General features: G+C 67.0%; 3 protein-coding genes across 3 annotated transcripts; 1 reads left to right on the top strand and 2 right to left on the bottom strand.

The window, feature by feature from the left end:
* Positions 1–2,595: 2,595 nt before the first annotated feature.
* NR2F6 (nuclear receptor subfamily 2 group F member 6) lies at positions 2,596–7,865 on the top strand. The gene is made up of 4 exons (XM_088527065.1): positions 2,596–2,858; positions 5,313–5,407; positions 6,615–7,139; positions 7,442–7,865. Exons 1-4 carry the CDS (start codon positions 2,617–2,619, stop codon positions 7,714–7,716), a joined length of 1,137 nt encoding a protein of 378 aa, XP_088383191.1. The 5' UTR covers positions 2,596–2,616; the 3' UTR covers positions 7,717–7,865.
* A 1,784-nt stretch (positions 7,866–9,649) lies between these two features.
* OCLN (occludin) lies at positions 9,650–16,123 on the bottom strand. Its single transcript, XM_088527176.1, has 8 exons — positions 16,059–16,123; positions 13,389–14,113; positions 12,234–12,392; positions 10,824–10,996; positions 10,539–10,742; positions 10,291–10,462; positions 10,175–10,216; positions 9,650–9,861 (listed from the first exon to the last, which is right to left on the bottom strand). The coding sequence occupies exons 2-8, from the start codon at positions 14,079–14,081 to the stop codon at positions 9,760–9,762; spliced, it is 1,545 nt and encodes a 514-aa protein (XP_088383302.1). The 5' UTR covers positions 14,082–14,113; positions 16,059–16,123; the 3' UTR covers positions 9,650–9,759.
* An 816-nt stretch (positions 16,124–16,939) lies between these two features.
* OCEL1 (occludin/ELL domain containing 1) lies at positions 16,940–18,784 on the bottom strand. Its single transcript, XM_088527158.1, has 5 exons — positions 18,193–18,784; positions 17,932–18,079; positions 17,633–17,804; positions 17,173–17,223; positions 16,940–17,065 (listed from the first exon to the last, which is right to left on the bottom strand). Exons 1-5 carry the CDS (start codon positions 18,782–18,784, stop codon positions 16,940–16,942), a joined length of 1,089 nt encoding a protein of 362 aa, XP_088383284.1.
* Positions 18,785–19,742: the final 958 nt, after the last annotated feature.

The raw sequence follows: 19,742 nt of genomic DNA, 5'->3' as shown, positions 1-19,742 counted from the left end.
GTGCAGCACGGCACGGCGCAGCACAGCACGGTGCAGCACGGCACGGCGCAGCACGGCACAGTGCAACACAACACGACGCTTTGCAGCATCGCATGGCTCAGTGCAACACGGCATGGTGCTTGGCAGTATTGCATGGCATGGCACAGCACGGCACAGTGCAACACAACATGACGCTTTGCAGCATCGCATGGCTCAGTGCAGCACGGCACGGTGCAGCTCCCTGCAGCGAGGCCAGGAGGGCTCTCCCCGCCGATTTGCAGACGCTGCCTTGCCAGCCTGCTCGCTGCCTCAGTTTCCCCAGTCACAGAGCAGCATCTCCTGCAGCCGGGGCCATGGGCCAAGCCGCCGGCGGGAGAGCTAACGTGGGCTTGCAAACTGCTCCCAGGGGCTGCTCCAGACGGGAGCGGCCGAGCGCAATGGGGAGAAGCTGGGAGCCCGGGCAGGAAAAATCCACGGCGCCGGCGGCAGGTAGCGGCACATCTGGCGCTGGGGCGGAGCGACGGCGTGATTCATGCCCCCACCGGGGAGGGAGCGTCTGACCTGTTCCCAGGCGATGCCGGGTGGGTGCCGGGTGCGCAGGATCTGATATCCTGGGAATGTAGGGCAGGGAGCAGCCCTCGCTGCGGCGCCCGGGCAGGAGCTGAGCAGGAAGAGAGCAGCAGCTCCGGCCTCAGGAATGTGAGCGCTGGGAAACGGCGCTCAGCACCGCACGCAGGGCAGGATGGCTGCGGAGCGCCGGGCGCCGCGGGAGCAGCGGGGCCGCATCCTGCCCAGCGCGGGGCCCACGGGGATCCCCGTGGCTGCGGGGCCCCTCATGCCGCTGGGGCAGCGGAGCAGCGCGAGGAGGCAGGAATTCCTCCAGAGATCAAACGCCGTCGCCAACCGGCCACCGCACACGCACGGCCGCGCGGCCGGGCCGCGAGCCGCCAGGGGCCGGATCCGATTTCCTCCTTTGTTCCCGGATTATTATTTTTTTTTGCAGGGGGCACAGGGGGTGGGAGGGAGCAGCGAAAGGGCCATAAATCACCGGCCGACAGCAGGGAAAGGGCAAGCAGCCACTGCGGGATGGGCCCGGTGAGCGGGAACGCCAAGTCCCCGCCGTTCTCGCAGTGCCGCAAGGCTGTCCCCGCTGCCAGCACGTGGTGGCCGTGGGTGCGTGGCCCTACCGGGTGCACCGGCCCCACACCGGACTCCGCGCCGGGGGAGAGGCCGCGGCTGTGGGGCCAGCGCCGGGGAGAGAGTTTGGCCTGGAGGTGAAAGGCTCCGCACGGCGCCGGCACCGCGCGGCTCCGGGGTCATCCCCCTTCCTGCGCCTCGGAGCCCTTCGTTAATTATTAACGGGGCGGCTGCACACGAGCGCCCAGGCCCACAGGCCTCGACACTTCCCATGGCCACAGCAAATACTGGTGGCGGCTCAAGACACTGCATAGAAACGGGCCACGATTCCCACAAGGAGCCACTGCCACCAAGGCCTCGCACCGTCTGCAGTAATTAAAGACCCTGCAGGGGTCCCAGGGCCCCTTCCAGGCAGGATTGCCCGGTTTGCCCGGAGCCCCTGTGGTCCCGGTGGCATCAGCTGGTCCCAGTACACGGCCTGGTTGCCCCATGCCCAGGGAAAGCAGCACCACGGCCAGCAGCAGCCCCGGGGGACCCGGCAGGAGGGACGCGGGGGCTGCGGGAACCACGGGCCCTGCTGCAGCTTCACCCCACCAGGCCAGGAGCATCCCGCGGGCACCAACACTGTTCCCCACAGCGCCGTGACCACAAAGGCAGCCCCGGTGGCCGCCCCAGCAGCTGCTCTGCTCCCCGGGAACGGCACGGAGCACCGGCCGGCGCCGGGCGGCCCGTTCACCCCAGCGCTTTCCCAGGACCCGCCGTTTTGCTCTATCCCGGCCCGGCGGCTGCTCCGCCGGGAGCGCGTCCAGCCCCGGCGTCCCCGCGCCGTGTCCGGTTCCCGCGGCTCGCGGGGCTGCCCTCGCCGGGCCCGCGCCGCCTCCATCCCGGTCGCGCGCGGGCCCGGCGACGATGTCCCCGCCGCGGGGGCAACCGGGGGGGCCGCGGGCACGGCGAGCAGGGCAGGACTCGCCGGTCGGCGAGCGGAAGGGGAGGAGGACGGGGAGGAGCATCCAGGGCGGCCACCGCGGCAGCCGCTGAACTTTGCTCTTTCGCGGGAGGGAGGCGGGCAGAGCCCGGCGCTCGGCGGAGCGGGTCCCGCCGGAGCGGGCTGCATGCAGCCGCGGCGGGGCCCGTAGCGGCCCGGCCCGCCCCGGGGCAGCGCCGCCGCCGCCGCCGCTTCCTGCTGCTCGCGGGGCTGCGGAGCGGAGGGGCCGGCGCGGCCCGGCCGGAGCCCCGCGCCCGCGCGGGTTGGGGGATGCGCCGCTGCCGCCAAGTTCGCGCGGGGCCCGGCCGGCCCCCGCGGCCGCGCTAGCGACGGAAGGGGCAAAGAGCGGAGAATAGAGAAAAAAAATAGAAAAAAAAAAAAAGAGGAAAAAAAATATATTTCCCCCCCCCGCACCCCGCCTCCCGCTGCTCCTCGCCAAAAAAAAAACTTGCTCAAGTCGCGGCGGGAGGCGCCGGCCGCGCCGCGGACGCCGCTCCATGCGCTGAGCGGGAGCCATGGCCATGGTGGCCGGCGGCTGGGGCGAGCCCAACGGCGGCGGCGGCGGCGAGGAGGCGGCGTCGCCGGCGGGCGGCGGCAGCGACGCGGAGCACGGCGAGGAGGAGCGCGCCGGGGCGCCCGTGGACTGCGTCGTGTGCGGCGACAAGTCGAGCGGGAAGCACTACGGCGTCTTCACGTGCGAGGGCTGCAAGAGCTTCTTCAAGCGCAGCATCCGCAGGAACCTCAGCTACACCTGCAGGTAGGGGATGGGGCCCCGCGCGGGGCGGCGTGGCACCCGGCGGTGGTGACCGCTGATGGTGGCCTCCGTGCAGCGCGTGATGGCCTTGGTGTGGCTTTGCAGCACGGTTGCCCTGGTGCAAGTCCAACGGTGGCCCCGGCGTGACTGTGCGTTGGCGTTGCTGTGGCTCCCCAGCGTCGTTGCTTGGTGGCCCCGGCCCTGCTGCAGCTCGGCGGTGGCCCCAGGGCTGCTGCACCAAGGCCCCCGGCATCGCCCCGGTGCAGTTCCGTGGTGGCCCCAGTGCATTTCCCCCTGCGGCCCCGCTGCAGCACCGGATCCATCCAGGCTTTGTAGAAGTGGCCCCTCTGCCTGTGCATCCCTAGCCCTGAGGGGGGACAAGGGGCACCAAGCACGGCCCGGGAGGCTCCTCTGACCCACTATTAATCACCCCCCAGGCTGCGGCCTGCATGCACCGGGCCTGGGAGCGAGCTGGGCCGCAGTCCCGCTGCCCTGGGAAAAGCACCGGTGCGACGGCGAGGGTGACTATACCCGGAGGTGTCACCGGCCGTCGTTTGCCTGTTGTGAAATCCCCAAGTCCATCAAGGAGGCCGGGGTCCCACACCCCCTCCAGCACTGGGCTGCTCCCCCGCTTCCCATCGTGGCACATTTCGGTGGAAACTGGGACTCGCTCCCAGGCCGGGGGCAGCGAGCGCTGAGGGCACCCGCTCAGCCAGCCTGGTGACTGCAGCACCCTGAATCCCACAGCACCCCAAATCCCACCGCGGTGCCGGGAGCAGCTGGTGCGGCGCCGTAGAGGCGCCCGGCGGCTTTGACCTTCGTCGCCCGGTGGGGAGATCCAGCTGGGAAGCGGAGCCGAGCTCCGGCCGCCTCTGGCTCTAGCCGCGCTGCTCCCGATTGGGGCGGCCTAGATTCGCGCTCGCCGTCCTCCCCCGGCTGCGGTGGCTCCGGTGCCAGCTCGGGGCTGGCGTCAGGCAGGGGCATCCAGCGCTTGGTCCCAAATCCCGTGGGCTCTGCGGCTGCTCCCACAATATCCCCCGGCGCTCGGAGTCCCGTGTCAGCCCTTGGTTTCCCCACCAAGCAGCAGCAGTGGAGGTGCCCCTGGGCACCGTGCAAGGAGCCTTATCCACAGTCGGGACATGCGGATGCCACCAGCAGCTCGAAATTGCAGAAGGAACGAAGGAGACGGGAGCCCCAGCGTGGCACCGTGCCCTCTTGCGTGGCCAAAGGCCTTGCCCTGTGCAGGCCACGCTGCTGTTCGGGCACCTCTTTAAGGAGCTGTAGGTATTTTTTGCCCTCTTTGTGCTTGTGAGCAATTTGGGGCACCGCTGGAAAACGGCTTTCCACATGCCAGGGGGCCAAAGATCGAGGCTCCCGCCTCATCGTGGCAGCTGCCAGCTGAGCTGCTCTCATTTGCCTACTAAAAGTGAGCCAGGTTCAGTGCCGCTCTGGCACTAAATAATTACCCATTCTAATTACATAATTAGCTCCCCGTATGCCTTTTGTGTTCCCGCACTTTCCCAGGCCGCTCGAGCTGAGTCGCGCACGGTCAGGAGCTGTGGGCACGCGGGGCGTTACGGGCACCTCGGCCCAGGCCCCGCGGCCGCTTCTTGGCACGGATCCGCCAGGCTGATGGAGACGTAACGCGGCGCTGCCGTGAGCTCCCGCGTCCCCCCTCCGAGAGCTGCTCCGTGTCGCAGTTCCCAAGCACAGCGGTGATGTTCGGGCGAATTAACTCGGGCTCGCGGGAATGCTGCTGCAGCTCCGCTCCGGAGCTATGTAGGAGCGCGGCCGCTCCTGGCGATGCTGCCGCACGGCCCTGGCCCTGCCTGCGGGGAAGCCGTTGCCGTTATGGGGCTTCATTTTATTGCTCTTTCACTGATAACCCCCAGCCTCCCAGCCCGTCGCTCTCTTCCTCCCCAGCGTCCTGTTTTGTTGCTCCTCACTGGATTTCCCCAGTCCGGAGCTGGGCATTCCTGGTAGTGATCCCTGCAGAGCCACTTCGTAGGCACTGGGGTTATCTGTGCAGAAATGTCCACGCGGGGACACCCCTGCCTGCAAGAAATGCTGAACTTGCATCCCGCATCCCGGATCACCGGAGCGTGCGCGGGCCCTTGGAGCGTGCGTGAGGTCTCTGGAGCGCATCCTCACCTGGAACATGCATGGAGCAGCGGGGAAACCAGGCCGGTTCCTATGTGAAGCTCCGCAGGGCAGCGATGGATGTGCTGGGAGGTGACACGTGTCTGTGCTGGGGCTGCACTCAGCCCTGCCTTCCCGGAGCAGCTGGAAGCGCACGAGCCCGTCGGACAGGGCTTTGCTTGGCCCTTTCCCTCCACGGGCAGCAGGACAGCCTGGCGCTCCCGTAGGAAATAGTTGGAATTCCTCAGGCGCCTGCTGGGGAGGCCGAAGCCGGGTCACGGACGGGGCCCGGCTCTCACACCCGCTTCTCTCCTGCAGGTCCAACCGCGACTGCCAGATCGACCAGCACCACCGCAACCAATGCCAGTACTGCCGCCTGAAGAAGTGCTTCCGCGTGGGCATGAGGAAGGAAGGTACCGGCAGCGCCGGGACGCGCGGGAAACGCTGTCGCTGCCTCTCGCTTTGCGCCGCGTCCCGGGGATGCTCCGGCCGTGCCCAGGCTCGCAGCGCAGCCGTGGGCTCCTCCTTGCAAGCTTGGGCGCTGGTGCTGCCAGGGCAGCTGCTGTTTGTTTGGAAAGCCGGAGCCCGGAGCTGATAAGGGGACACACCTGGAGCCGCGGCCCTGGGTGTGCAGGAGGTCAGCCGGGAGCGCTGCCGGAGCGAGCAGATCCCCGGACACGCTGTGCCGTGCCGTGCCGTGCCGTGCCGTGCCCAGCCGCGCCGCCCGGCCTGGCAACGCTGCCGCTCGCCCTCTGCTCCCCGTCACCCTCTGAACGCCAAAACGCTGCCTGGGTGGCTGCGGACAGGGCTGCGTTTGGGTGCCATGATGGAAAACAGGGCTCTGGTGGACAAGGGGCTGCTTCGGAGCAGAGCTGGGCACCGGCCACCTCCACGGCTCTGCCGCAACCCCGGGATGCTCCATTAATGCAAGGAGCAGGGGAAGGATACAAGAAGCAGGACAGTAATTCCCTCCTTTCCCGAGGAGCCGGCATGGCGTTATTGCCACTTAGCATGATTTATAGCTCTCATTTAAGTGGCTCATGAACAGCCCATAAATTAATTACCAGGGACTGAGCAAATAGTGGGCGCTAATGGGAGAGGGGGGAGCTGAAAAACGGCTCTGGGTGAACACAATTAGGACGGGGGAGCGCCCTGGGGTTAATGACTGTTCCAAGATGGACATTTTATTTGCAAATAAATGATTGTTGCCACGGAATGACCTTGGGCAGCCAGTGCAGGTGCCAGCAAACGCCCTGCTCCGATGCCAGTATGGCCTGGCATGGCCGTAGCCACAGGGCTCCTGCGACCACATCCTAGCCCTGCGGGCCATGGGCTGTGCGGGTGGCCCTAGAGCTGCAGGATCAGAGCGGGTCCTGCAGCTCGTGCCAAGATGCCAACTTTTGCTCCCGGAGCCGCTGAGCAGGAAATCTGGGATGCAGGATGCAGGAGGGCTGGGATGTGGTGTGTGGGAGGACTGGGATGCAGGATGCGGGATGCCGGAGGGATGGGATGTGGTGTGTGGGGGGACTGGGATGCAGGAGGGCTGGGATGTGGTGTGTGGGAGGACTGGGATGCAGGATGCCATCCCCAGCTCACCCCAACCCTCTCCCCTCTCAACAGCCGTGCAGCGGGGCCGGATCCCCCCCAGCCACTCCAGCACCAGCCCCAACACCCTGCCCAGCAGCGAGTACTTCAACGGGCAGCCCGTGTCCGAGCTCATCTCGCAGCTGCTGCGGGCTGAGCCCTACCCGGCGGCTCGCTACGGCTCGCAGTACGCGCAGCAGGGCAGCGTCATGGGCATCGACAACATCTGCGAGCTGGCCGCGCGCCTGCTCTTCAGCACGGTGGAGTGGGCCCGCAACATCCCCTTCTTCCCGGAGCTGCCCGTCTCGGACCAGGTGGCCCTGCTGCGCCTCAGCTGGAGCGAACTCTTCGTGCTCAACGCGGCGCAGTCGGCGCTGCCGCTGCACATGGCCCCGCTGCTGGCGGCCGCCGGCTTCCACGCGTCGCCCATGTCGGCCGACCGCGTCGTCTCCTTCATGGACCAGATCCGCATCTTCCAGGATCAGGTGGAGAAGCTCAACCGGCTGCAGGTGGATTCGGCCGAGTACAGCTGCCTCAAAGCCATCGCGCTCTTCACACCGGGTAGGTTGCCGCCAGCACCGTGGTTGAGCCCATTCCGTCTCCAGAAGCCATGGGCTTGGAGAGGGGACTGGGGGAGCATCCGCTTCCCGCAGGGGAAGGGGATCAGTCAGGGCTCATCCAGGAGGGGTTTGTAGGTGACTCCTGCTCCCGTTTGCAGCATCTGAGTGATCCCCAGGGCCGCAGCTGCTTCCCAGAGCCCGGTTGGGAGCTGCCCGGAGGTGACAGCCCTTAATGACCCTAGCTGGGGGGATGCAGCTGTGCCCGGCCTTGGGTACCCCTCTGACCACCCTGTCCCCTTGCAGACGCCTGTGGCCTCTCGGACCCGGCCCACGTGGAGAGCCTGCAGGAGAAGGCGCAGGTGGCCCTCACCGAGTACGTGCGCTCGCAGTACCCGTCGCAGCCGCAGCGCTTCGGGCGGCTGCTGCTGCGATTGCCCGCGCTGCGCGCCGTGCCCGCCGCCCTCATCTCCCAGCTCTTCTTCATGCGCCTCGTGGGCAAGACGCCCATCGAAACACTAATCAGGGACATGCTGCTCTCCGGGAGCACCTTCAACTGGCCCTACGGCACGGGGCAGTAGGGCTGCACTAGCCCCGTGCCACCGGCGAGCTCGCGGCAGGGCCGAGCGCGCGCTGCCGCCCGCTGTGCTGCCTTCGGACGCTGAACGTTTCCTCGGACGCCTGGGCCCCAGGGCTCAGATCAGGGCAGAGGGACTTTGGACCAGGCCCAGGGGTTATTCCCGGTGTTGGAGCCAGCCCCTCGCTCGCTGCCTCCATCTCGAGGGTGGATGTTGGGATGGAGGCGCGGGGATGAGGCTCGGAGCGCCGGATCCAACGCGGGATCCGGCACAGGCAGGGGGTGGTTGAGCCCTCCTTGTGCCCAGCCTGGCCCCCAGGACTGAAGCTCTGCGCCCAGCCCCGGCCCCGCACTTTTGCTGAAGCATCTCCAAGGCCGGAGCGGGTGCCAGGGAGCCGGGAGCACCCAGCCCTGCGTGACACCAGGGACAAATATTGGGGTTTTACCCCCAGTTTCCCCTCCCCGTGCCCCTGGCGCCTGTGGCTTTGCTAGCTCCAGATTGCTGCTCACTCGCTCGGTGCATGAGCAGGGCCCTCCCTGGGCACCGGCCTGGGCCAGGGGGCTCCAAGGACCAAAGTGGGGCTGGGAGGGGGGAAGGATGGGCCCGGGGGACAGCAGAGCCCCCCCGAGCGCCCCGGGCGCTGCTTCTCAGGGCGATACTGTGCAAACAGGCGAAGGCAGGATTAGGCGGGGATTTGTCATTTAGATTGATTCACTGCAAATATAATCCTTGTTCAATGATACTAAACAAATTAACTGAAGTCAATAAAGATGTTTCTTACAATGCCGGGGCTCTGGTGTGAAGCGGGAGGGCCCTGATGAGCCAACCCTGAGAAGGACCCTCAGAAAGCAACAACCATCCCAGGGTCCCTATGGTAAATGGCCGCAGCTGCGGCCAGGCGGATGCACATGGAGCACGGATGCACACGGAGCCGGAGCATGGATACACATCCCTCTGGTGGACACAACCACCACTGCAGCCAGAGCAGCCCTGCACCGGCTGCAGCAGCCCCAGCGCAACCCTGCACCCGCTGCATGCAGATCCCGGGTGCACTGCGGCATCCCTGGTACAATCCTGCACTCATTGCACACAGATTGGGGTGTAGGATCCTCAGGGCAATCCTGCACCCATTGCATGCAGGGCCACAGTGCAGGATCCTCGGAGCAATCCTGCACCCACGGCAGGAGCCCTGGAGCACCCATTGCCTCCCGCTCACCCTCCCGGCACCCGAGAGCCCGGGACAAGGAGGGCCTCAGAGCCGGGTGTACAGCAGGACCCCGCAGGCAGCCCTGCTCCCCTTCCCTTGGCGAAAGCTCCAAGGTTGATGATTAAACCTTGCCCTGGTTCCAGCCCCGCTCCCCTCAGGGGCAGGCGGGAGGGGACCTGCATTCCAGGAGCTGCCACGGGCGCTGCCGGCTCCTGCCCGGCCCTGGGGTCCAGGGCAGCCCCAGGCCCCGCAGCATTCCCAGCTCCCGCTGCTCCCAGCCCCAGGAATGCAGCAGGGCCCTGAGGCCAAGGCAGAGGGGCAGGTCGGTGCACACAGAGGCACATCCGAGGAATCCCAATGCTTCCCACAGCACCGGGAGCTGGGTCCCACAAAGGGTCGGCGCCCCTGGATTCACCCTGCCCAGCAGCACCTGGCTAAAATCAATAGATACACTTTATTCTTTACAAAAAGGACCACGACGCAGCTCCCGCATCCCGGCCCGGGACAGCGGCCACGGGACCTGCCTCGGTGCCGGCCCCAGGTCTCGCCGCATCCCTGCGCCTGCGGTTCCCCCCCGGCACCGGTGCAGCTGGCACAGGGATCCCCATCCCCTGCCGCAGCCCGGGACAGGGGGGACACGGGGTTTGCAAAGGGCCAAGGCACGTGGTGAATATTCACAGTGAGAACGGGGAGCAGGGCGCCCCGCAGCCCCCGCGCCCTGCCGAGGGGTTGGCACCAAGAGCACAGGGGCTGCTTTTGGGTGTGTTTTTCTTCTTACAAAAAGAAGGTGCAAAGTGCACCCGAGTCTGTGGAGGTGCCCGGGGCGGGGGGCGCGGGCGCTACCCCCGTGTCTTGTCGTAGTCGCTCACCATGCGCTTGATGTGGAAGAGCTTGTTGCGCAGCGCTTTGCTCTCTGCCTTCTTCGCCTGGTACTCAGCGCTCTGCAAGGCAGCGATGGGTGCCCGTAAGCGCAGGGACAGGGACGTGACAGCGCGAATGGGACAGCAGGGATGGGAGAGCCCAGGCACAAGTGGCCTATGAGGGCCTGGGTGCAATCCAGGCCAGGAGCAACCGGGATGGGAATGGGAAAGCATGCAGGCACAGGTGAGCACCCTTGCAGCAGGCAGCGCTCGCTGCAATAGTGCCCAGGGCAGGAGATCACACCCCAGGGTGCTGCCCCCATCACCGCGCAAAAGCAGAGCCCCATTTGGCACACGATGCAAACCCCGGAGCATCCCGGCACCGCACGCTCACCCGCTTGGAGTCCTTGAGGCGGTTGTACTCCTCGGCCACGTCCTGCAAAAGAGCAGGGTCAGGGAACGCCACGCGCCGCTGGCAGCGCCTGGGCAGGGCTGGGGGCCGCGTCCCACCTGGTACTGGGAGCTCTCCTCGGCCAGCGTGTCCAGCTGCTTGCTGAGCTGGGCCAGGCGGTCATTGACACCGTCCATCTCGGCGCAGAGCCGCTTGTAACGCCGCAGGTCGCTGTCAAACTCCTGCTTGTACTTCTGGCGGGTGCCATCCGAGGCAATGGGCGGGTAGAGGCTGCGGGGCAGAGAGCACCGTGAGCCCGAGCTGCCCCCGGGAGCCCCCCGGCTTCCCCCCGGCCCCGCGGCACCACCTGGCCCAGCGGTCCTGGTCGCGCTCGTCGCCCGACTCCACGGCCGTGGTGTAGTCGGTCTCGTACTGCGACTCGTCCAGCTCGGGGTTGCGGCGGCGGCGGCGGCCGCGGCGAGCGGAGGGTCTGCTCGGCTGCTCCCGGCCCTTCTCGGCCACGGGGCTGGTGCTCAGCGCCCGGTCGGGCTGGTCCACGGCGCCCGGGGAGCTGCATGGGGACAACGGCGGTGACATCGGCGCCATCCCAACCTTCATCCCGCCGGGACCCTCCTCCTCCTCCGCGACTCACCTGAGGCCAGCGCGGCTCTCGGGGAGGCCGTAGCCGTTGTGTGACGGTGGCGGCGCGTAGCTGTAGGACGGGGCGCTGTAGGGGGGTGCCTGGACGGGGCTCACCGCCTTCTCCGAATAGGCCAGCGTGGCCGTCTCGTCCTGCACGCTGGCCCCATCCGTCACGTTCTTCACCTGCGAGAGAGCGCGAGGGTCACGGTCAGCAGCACCGGGCGCCTCAGCGGGGACTCCAAGAGCTGGGGAGACTGTGGGATACGGGATGTTCACGAGGAGGAGGAAGGCTGGGGGATGATGCACCGCAGAGAAAGAATGAAGGACCCAGCAGCCCTGCGTGGAGCATCCTCATCCCCCAGCCACCCGCTCGGAGCATCCGCTGTCCCCCACCGTGCCGGGGCTGCTCCCGGCAGCCAGGCATGGAGCCGGCCTCCCGCCCTCCCCTTCCTTCCTGGCCTCCTGCTTGTTTGTGCCGGAAGCCGGTCCTGGACCGGGACAGAGCCACAGCCTTGGGGACGGCAGCTGCGAGCGCCGGGGTCGCCTCCTCCCACGAGCGAAGATGCCACGAGCGAGGCACGGATGGAGGGAGAGGCCCACGGGCCGTGGCTGACGCCCTCTCGAAGGTCACTTCCTTATCTCGCTCCATGCCATAAACCAGGAATGTGACATCCCGGGGCGGATTCGCACGCGGCGGCACCCACGGGGGAGCAGCGCACGGGGTCGCGGCTGCCCCGCGGTCACAGCGGCCCAGGCCGGGGCCGGGAAATGCTTTGCAAGGGAGGGACGTTTTAGCACAAATAAATACAGCAGAACAAAAGGTATTTTTGCAAAATGAAAAATAAACACTGCAGCGCGGGGTACGCGCGGGCACGCACGTACTGCAGGGGTGAACCCCAAACACGCGGCCCAGCCCCAGGCTTGCAGCAAATATTTAGGGCAAATCTCTGTTATTCCAACTGGGGAATTATTCTGACAGGAGAAGCCCGCGCCGGGGCGGCAGGTGCCCGTGTCGCGTCCCGCGTTAATCATTGACGAGACCGAAACCGAGCGGTATCTCCAGCAAACGGTGCCGCGAGGCAGGCGCAGCCCGGGGAGCCGCCTGGCCCTGGCTCCTGGCCCATCTGATGCGGCCCCGACCCTGTTTGTCTTTCGGGGAGTTTGTGCCGGGCCGGGCCAGCCCCACGCCCGCACAATCGCGGTCCAGCCAGGACAAGTGTCGGGTGGAAAAAGCAAGCACAGCCCCAGCCCTGGTACCTGCCGGTCCCGCGCACCGGCTTGTCCCGACGGCAATAACACAGCACTGGGACCTGCTCCAAACCCTCTCAGCCCCATCCAGCCCTGGGAAGAGCCCCAGGATGCTCCCTCCGGCTCCCGGTGGGATGCTCAGGATCCCGGTCCGTACCACGCTCCCACTCACCCACTCCTCCACGTTGGGGCCCTCCTGCACCACCGGGATCTTGTCCCAGTAGATGTTCGGCTTCCCGTACTTCCAGATCTTGCTCCGCGTCTTGTGGGCGAAGAAGCAGATGAGGCAAAGCAAGATGACGATGAGGAAGCCACAGACGATGGCCACAGCCTGCAGGAGAAGCAGGGACTGAGACATGGGGGTCCTGCAGCACCACGGGCCACCCAGATATCCCACACTTAAGCCCAGAGCTGGAAAAGGTGGGAATGGTTCCAGTCCCAGAGCCCCAAGCAAGGCAGCAGAACCAGTGCAAGGCTCCCTGCATGGGGAAGCCACGGGGAGCACAAAGCTCATTGCAGATTCAGGGACAATAAGGATTTGGGGACAGCACTTGCATCGCAGAGCCTGGTAGCACAGGGCTCTGGTGTCTTCCCGGCAGCCTGGACTTGGGAAAAGCCGTGCAACAGGGCTGGGTTCCCAAGAGCCAGTTCCCCCCGGCCCCACCACAATTTCATAGAATCACAGAATGCTTAGGGTTGGAAGGGACCTCTAGAGATCATCTAGTCCAACCTCCTGCATACACAGGGTCACCTAGAGCACGTGGCACAGGACTGCGTCCAAGCAGGTTTGAAGATCTCCAGAGAAGGAGACTCCACAACCTCTCTGGGCAGCCTGTTCCAGTGCTAATTTGGGACAGGCAAGGACAGTGCTCGGCCCTGGCGCGCGGTGGCAGCAGGCGGTGACCGTGGCCTCCCCTTCGCACTGCTCCCGGGCGCAGGAATGCGGCGCGGCCGGCCCAGCCAGCCGGGAACCGGCCGCACCGGTTCCACCCAGGCGCCGCGCACCATCCCGGCTGAAATCGGCGCTGTTGGACCTCGCTCTGCAGCAGGTCCTGGCTCCTTCCCCACTGAGCGGGCACTCCGGGAGAGCCACTGGGACCCCCACGATTCAGCCCCAAGGCAGCACCGAGCTGAGCGCATCCCGTCTCCATCCCCATCCTCTCCTAGGAGGATTCAAACTCTTCTACAGCCAGAGGGATCAAAGCACCGGGTCCCACCAGGCACCTGCTCATCCCTCCCTCATCCCTCCCGGAATCTCCCGGCTCCTCTGCCCGCCCTGGTGCTGGTCCCACTCTCTGTGCATCACACGGACACCCCCAGCACCCACCTCCTGGGGGTCCACGGTGCAGTAGTGGTACAGGTACTGGTTGAGGTAGGTGCCACTGCTGTACACCTGGTTGCACAGGGCCAGCAAGGGGCTGTAGTAGTAGCTGCTCGTCATCTGCGCCTGGGGGTTCACACCCATGATGTAGACGATGGAGGCAATGAGCATGATGAAGGCCAGTATGGCACAGACCACAATGACCACCAGGTAGAAGCGGCGGGAGCGCGAGCCGCTCGTCTTGCTCACGCTGGCCACGAAGAAGCCCAGCTGGGCCAGGAAGCAGAGCACGGACATGGCGATCATGAAGCCGTTGGCCGCCCGCGGGTTGGTGACACCGCTGTAGTAGCTCCCATAGCCATAACCATAGCTCAGCCCACTGCCGTAGTAGCCGGTGCCGCCCAAGTAGCCACTCAGGCCACTGCCATAAGTGCCGTAGCCGTATTCCCAGGCCAGTGTGGACGCCACACAGGCGAAGATGGCAATGCAGAGCAGGATGATGATGGCCTCCAGGATCCTGATGACACCGGGCGGCGAGCTCCACTTGTAGAAGTGCTGGGGCACATCCTCGATGTAGTAGGAGCCCGGCGGGGGTGAGCGCACGCTGTAGCCGTAGCCATAGTCGCCCGTGCCGGGGCCGTAGCCCGTAGGGGGACCGTAGCCCGTAGGGGGGCTGTCGTAGGGCTTCTTACTGAACATGGTGCTGGGAGGGTCCAGTGGCTGCAGGGAGCCTGGGGGAGAGAGGGACAGAGAGTGGGGACCAGTGGTAGCTCCCTCAACCCCAGGGGGGACTTTGGTCCCCATGGTGGCACCCAGAGCCCCATGCTGCTAGACAACATCCCGCACCACGAGCCCATCTGCGATGGCAGCGGCACCAGGGGTGTCAGCACCGCAGGGAGACGCAGCAAAGCCAGGCAGGCAGAAAGGGGGTGAGGTATTTCCTTGCTGGTACCTTCAGAGAGCGGCTCTGAACCACTCCCGGCACCCCAGTGGCTGCCACGCTGCTGGCTGGAACCACTTGCACAAAAGCCACACAAATTAGGGGCTGTTTTTTGAGTTCTGCTCCAACCGAGGGCTGCTGCGAAGGTTTGCAGAGCCCAGGAGAAGCTGCAGGACAAGCAGCTCACGGAAAGCGCAGAGCTGCCCGCCGCAGGCGGGTGCCCTGTCAGGTGCCAGCGCTCCCCTCCTTGGCCCTGCTCCTCCTCCTCTTCCTCCTCCCAGGCCGGCACGAAGCCGCCTGCTCCGTTTCCACCCAAACAAAGGCAAAACCGCAGCAATTTGGGACTCGTCCCAGCAGCTCCCATAGCACCTGCTAGCGCCAGGTGCAGCCACCTAAGCAGGGACTTGCCACAGACCCCAGGCCAAGCCCCCCTCCTGCTCGCTGTCCCTCCCAGGGCCCCCAGCTGCTCTCACAGAGGCTTTGACCTAAATCAGGAGAAATGGCCCCAACCAAGAGCAGGGAGCAGGTGAGGGCTGAGTGTGGCGGAAACCTGAACCTCCCCATGGGAAAACCTATCCGTCCCGCAGCTCCAGGGACGGCACCGGAGCCCAGCAGAGCTGGGTGATGCCGCTGGCTGTGTCGCACCCCCGGCCCTGCAAGGTCCCCCATTGGGGAGGTTGATTGTTATTCCCTAAGCTGCGGCTGAGACAGGTCCCCAAGCTGGGAGATTCCAGCCTGATCCAAGAGGCACCTCCAAGGGGTTTCAGAAAAGGCTAAGGAGGACGAGGCCTCAGAGCAACCCGAGCTCTGTGATCTAGGAGAGGGGGAGAGGGGACTCACAGTTCCCTGGATGTAGGGCCAAGCCCTGCTGCTTTGGGGCTGCAGAAATCCCTCTGCTTCCCAGCACTGATCCGATCCCAGACTTGCTCAGCAAATCCCAAATGCCTTCCCAAACCGCAGCACCCCCTCCAGAGCTGCTGCCAAACCACTGCTCCAAAGCAATTAAAACCCCGGGGAACCGCAGCCAAAGCCGCTACGGTCACAGCCTGTGGCCACCTCCCTGTGCCCTGCACCGACCCACTGCCCAGGCTGCCCTCGGCCACCGCAGGGATGGCGGCCACAGGGACCGGGAACCGACCCTGGCTCCCAACTCCTTCCCCAGCCGCTCTTCCCATTCCCGCACCGGGTTCTGAGTTGCAGGTGTCACCCTGGGACCCCCGGAGCTCCCGGCCGGCCCGAGACCCCCGTTCGCGCCTCCCGACGTCGCCGTCCCCAGCGCGGCACCGCCCGCAGGGCCCCGGGGAGCCCGACCCAGCGCCGCTCACCTGGCCCGGCCGAGCCGCCGCTCCCGCCGCTCCGGAGCAAAGTCCGGCGGCAGCGCGGGGCGGCCCCGCTCCCGGCCCCGGCGCCGCCTCCACCTGCCGCTCCCGGGGCCGGGGGCGGCTCCGGGGAGCCTGGAGCCGCGGGGACCCCAGGGCGCCCGGTACCGTGGGAAGCAGGTGGGGAACACGGAGTCAGCGGGGACCCCGGGGCCGACGGGGATCGCGAGGCGCCCGGTCCGCGTACCGGGGCCGGTGCGCACCTCCTGGGGAACCCCGGGAGCGCCCCCGCTCCTGCGCCTAAGGGCAGCGGGAAACCCGGTGCCGGAGGGTCCCCCCCGTGTCGGCAACGGCTCCCGGAGCGGGGGTGGCCCGAGCTCGCGCTGCCCTCACCGAGTCGGTCCCGGAGCCACGTACCTGCCGGCGCCTCCGCCGCTTTGTTCACCTTAAAATGGCAGCCGGGCTGAGCGACACGGCCGCGCCGGGCGCTGCGCGGAGCCCGGCCCCGGCCCGGCCCCGGCTTCCGCCTCCGGGGGGGGCCGCCGCCGCCCGGCCCTCGCGTGCGATGAGTTTGTGGGTTCTCAGCTGCCGGCCCCGCGCAGTTAATTCAAGCGGGGAAGGGGGGTCGGTGCGTGGGCTGCCCCTGCCACCCCCACCCCGGTGCTGCCCGAGGACTAAACTTGGGTTTCTTGTCTTAAAAAAGAGGGGACTTGGGGGTCCCCCCCTGCCACCTTTGCGGTCCCCAAAGCTTCCCAGGGTCCCCCCTGGCCCACAGGGACCCCGGTTCTGCTTTCTTGCCCCCAGAGCAGTGGTGCAGGGGCTCCTGTGAGTACAAGGAATAGGGGAGGGGAGGGACCCCGGGGAAGAAACTGCGAATCTGTCCCCATCGCAGCTTCAGTCCTTTTCCCGAGTGGCGACCAGGTACAGAGAGGGAAACAGGTGTATTCCCCACATTAACCACATTATTGACATTAACCACCCCTAAAAACACACCCTGTTTTATTTAAAACAGTTTTGGCTTGGTCTATAGCTGCAGCTGCAGCCCCGAGGCAGGTGCAAGGCCAAGCAGTGCCTGCCCCATGGCCATGGGGCCCATGCAGCCAGCACATGTGCGAGGGCAACCGCCCTGGGCTTCCCCAAGGGGCAGGAACCCCCAGATTAGCACCCCAGACTCTGTTCTCCAGTGCACAAACCCATGGGTTGCTCCCAAACTAGGGTGGGAGCACCAGCTGAGCCAAATGAGAGTCCCTGGGGATGAGGCCAGAGTGTGACAGCGATGGGGACAGCCCCCTCCAGGTTCAGAAGCAGACGGAGCCCTCGGCAGCAGCGCGGTCGTATTCCCGGATCTGGGACTTGATGTGCAGCAGCTTCTTCCGCAGGTAGTCGCAGCGCTCCTGCTTCTCCAGGAGGGCTAAATTCTGGGCCTGAAGGAGCGAGGGGCCATGGGCAGCGGTACCAGAGTTCTGGGGGCTCCAGGGAGGAGGGCAGCGAGGCCGGGTCTCCCGCTGCAGGTCCCCCTGCCCTTACTCACCCTCTTCACCCTGGTGTAGTCGCGCCAGACGTGGGCCGCCCCGTGCTGCTCCTGCAGGCACGAAGCAGCACTGAGGGGCTGGGGCGCTTCACTGGGGGTGGGCTGCACCCATCCTGGGTGTGCAGAGCCCCTCGAGCAAAATCCGGGCACAGAGCGTGGGGTCTCCGTGCATCCCCGCTCCCTGCTCTGCCCGCTCACCCCATTCCCAGCCCGCGCTGCCTCCCCCAGGCCGAGCGTCCCTGCTCAGCGCGGGGCCAGGGGGGACCTCAGGGGACATTTCCGCCTGGCAGGAACTCAAAGGCCATGCGGCAGCTCCCGCCGGGACAGGCTTCCTGGCAGGATAGTCGCGGCTCTGGGCCTTGTTCCTGCTTGGAGCCCTTGGATGGGCCGGCCAGCATAGGCAGAGCTTGCAACCCCGTGCCCCCTTGTTGCACCTAACTCGAGCACAGCCCGGACTCACCTCCCGGCTTGGCTCGCGCCAGGGCAGCCGGCTCATCGCCGTGTCCAGCTCGTGGAGCGCGCGCAGCGTGGCGCGGAGCTGGCCCCGCAGCTCCCGGTACTCAGCGTGCCGGTCGCAGAACACCCCCTTGTACTGCTCCCTCTGCCACGCGCTCCGGATCGCCGGGTACTTTCTGCAACACAGGAGTCAGTGCAGGGAGCTGGGACCGGCCCTTGAGGGACCCCGGATGGCGGGTGAGGGGACCCCATCCCCTCGTTCTCCTGCATTCCCTGTGCACGGCGCAGGCAGCCGTTGCTTACAGCACATAGTCCGGGACAGCACGTGCTGGGGACGTGGAGCATCGCGGAGCCTCCAGCTTCTCCCCACGGGCAGATGCCCCATTCTCCCCACCGAGGGGGCCTGTCTCGTCCTCAAAGACAACGTGCCGGGCCCGGGCACCTGGAGGCACTGGCAGTACCACCTGCAAGACGCATCAGGGGCAGCACGAGGCCAGGTGGCCCCAAATCCCCTTGGCCGCTGCTTATGGCCCCATTCGGACCCCGGGCCCATGTTCCCCGCACCAGGCGCACTCACGTGGGTGCCCCGGTGCTGCTGGCCTGCCTCGTGCCGCCACATCCTGATGCAAACGACGCTGCTGGCCAGGTAGAGCAGCGCGGTGAGGAAGAGGAAGACGAGAGCGGCTGCCTGCCCCCCGGCCAGGCGACACAGAGCGCTGAGGAGGGGGCCGCCAGCCAGCGGCGAGGAGCAGAGTCCCCCGAGGGTGACGACGTCCACGTAGGCCCCCGCCGCCGCCACGTACAGGAGGAAGAGGAGGGCATTGAGGGCCGCCTCGGTGGGGGGCCACCAGGGCGCCTCGAGCAGGACGCCCCGGTAGTAGGAGGTGGCGCTGAGTCCCAGCAGGATGGCACTGAGCAGCCAGGCCACGCTGGCCACCACGAGCACGAAGGGCGTCAGCGGGGCCCTGGAGCCGCCCCCCCAGGCTGGCAGCTCACCAGCAACCCACGCGGCGTCGCGCTGCACGTAGGCGCAGACGCAGGCGAAAACGGTGCCGCCGAAGAGCAGCTGCAGCCCCCGCAGCACCTGCAGCAGCCCCGGCCATGACTTCATGGGGGCCAAGCGAGCGTGGGGGGCCACCGGCCGCTCCGGGTCCATGTCCTGCCCCCCGTGCTCGTCCAGCCTGGGATGCTCGGGGAAGGGAGGCTGGGAGGGCAGCGCGGAGCCGGAGGCACCCGCGAACCCCAAGCAGCTCCAGCACTGGGCTTAGCTCGGGGGGCACTGGCCGGTATCCCCCCGATGTCCCCACACACCAGGCTGAGCTGGGGGGACACAGGCCGGGATCCCTCAGCACAGAGGCGCTTCCCAGTCCCGATCCCTGCAGGGCCGGGGCTCCCCTCGTGGTCTAGGTACCCCCGTGCCGCCCCTTCCCCAGCCCGTGGGCCCTGGCGCTGCCCTGGGGCTCCCGCTCCCCACCGAGCCCCCCGGGTCGGTGTCGGTACCTGCACTCGGCCGGGCGGGACCGCGGCACCGGAGCCACCCCCGCCGCTATCAGCCCTCGGCGGCCAGTTAAACATTAACGGGAGGGCGGGCAGCATCGGGTCCCCGTTCCCGCGCTCCGGGGGACGGCAGGGGGCACCAAACGAGCGGCACCGGGACCCGGCGCGTCCCGCGGGGGCGAACTGCTCCGCGCCCCCCCGCAGCTCCCCGGTTTGCGGCTGCCCCGCGCTATGAGGACACGGGCGGCAGCTCCCACGCGCATCCCCCCGGCGCGGGGAACGGTCCCGGTCACGACCACAGAGCGACACCGCCAGTTCAGAGTCCTTTAATGGTCGCCTTGTCCCCCCACCTCCGTGCCCGGCCCCCCCCCACGGAGCCGCTGTGCCCGCCCCGCCGCCGTGGGTCGGGCCCACGCTGCAGCCAGGCCCCTCTCAGCCCCTGCTCTTGTCGCTGCCCTCCCACCCTCCCACCCCTACCCACCCCCCCCATTTTACAGATGGGGGAAAAACTGAGGCACAGAGAGGTGACGTGACTTTGCCAAGGTCACTTCGTGGCAGAGTCAGGGAGGGAGCCCCAAACCCTTGATCCCGGGGGGCTCAGCCCTGCTCCCACCCCC

Source organism: Tinamus guttatus, unplaced genomic scaffold, assembly GCF_059628265.1.
Source record: "Tinamus guttatus ecotype Peru unplaced genomic scaffold, ASM5962826v1 Tinamus_guttatus_pri_ptg000261l, whole genome shotgun sequence".
Classification (NCBI taxonomy): Eukaryota; Metazoa; Chordata; class Aves; order Tinamiformes; family Tinamidae; genus Tinamus; species Tinamus guttatus.
Note: the sequence above shows the minus strand (reverse complement) of the source record. Positions and strands in the feature narration are given on the sequence as shown.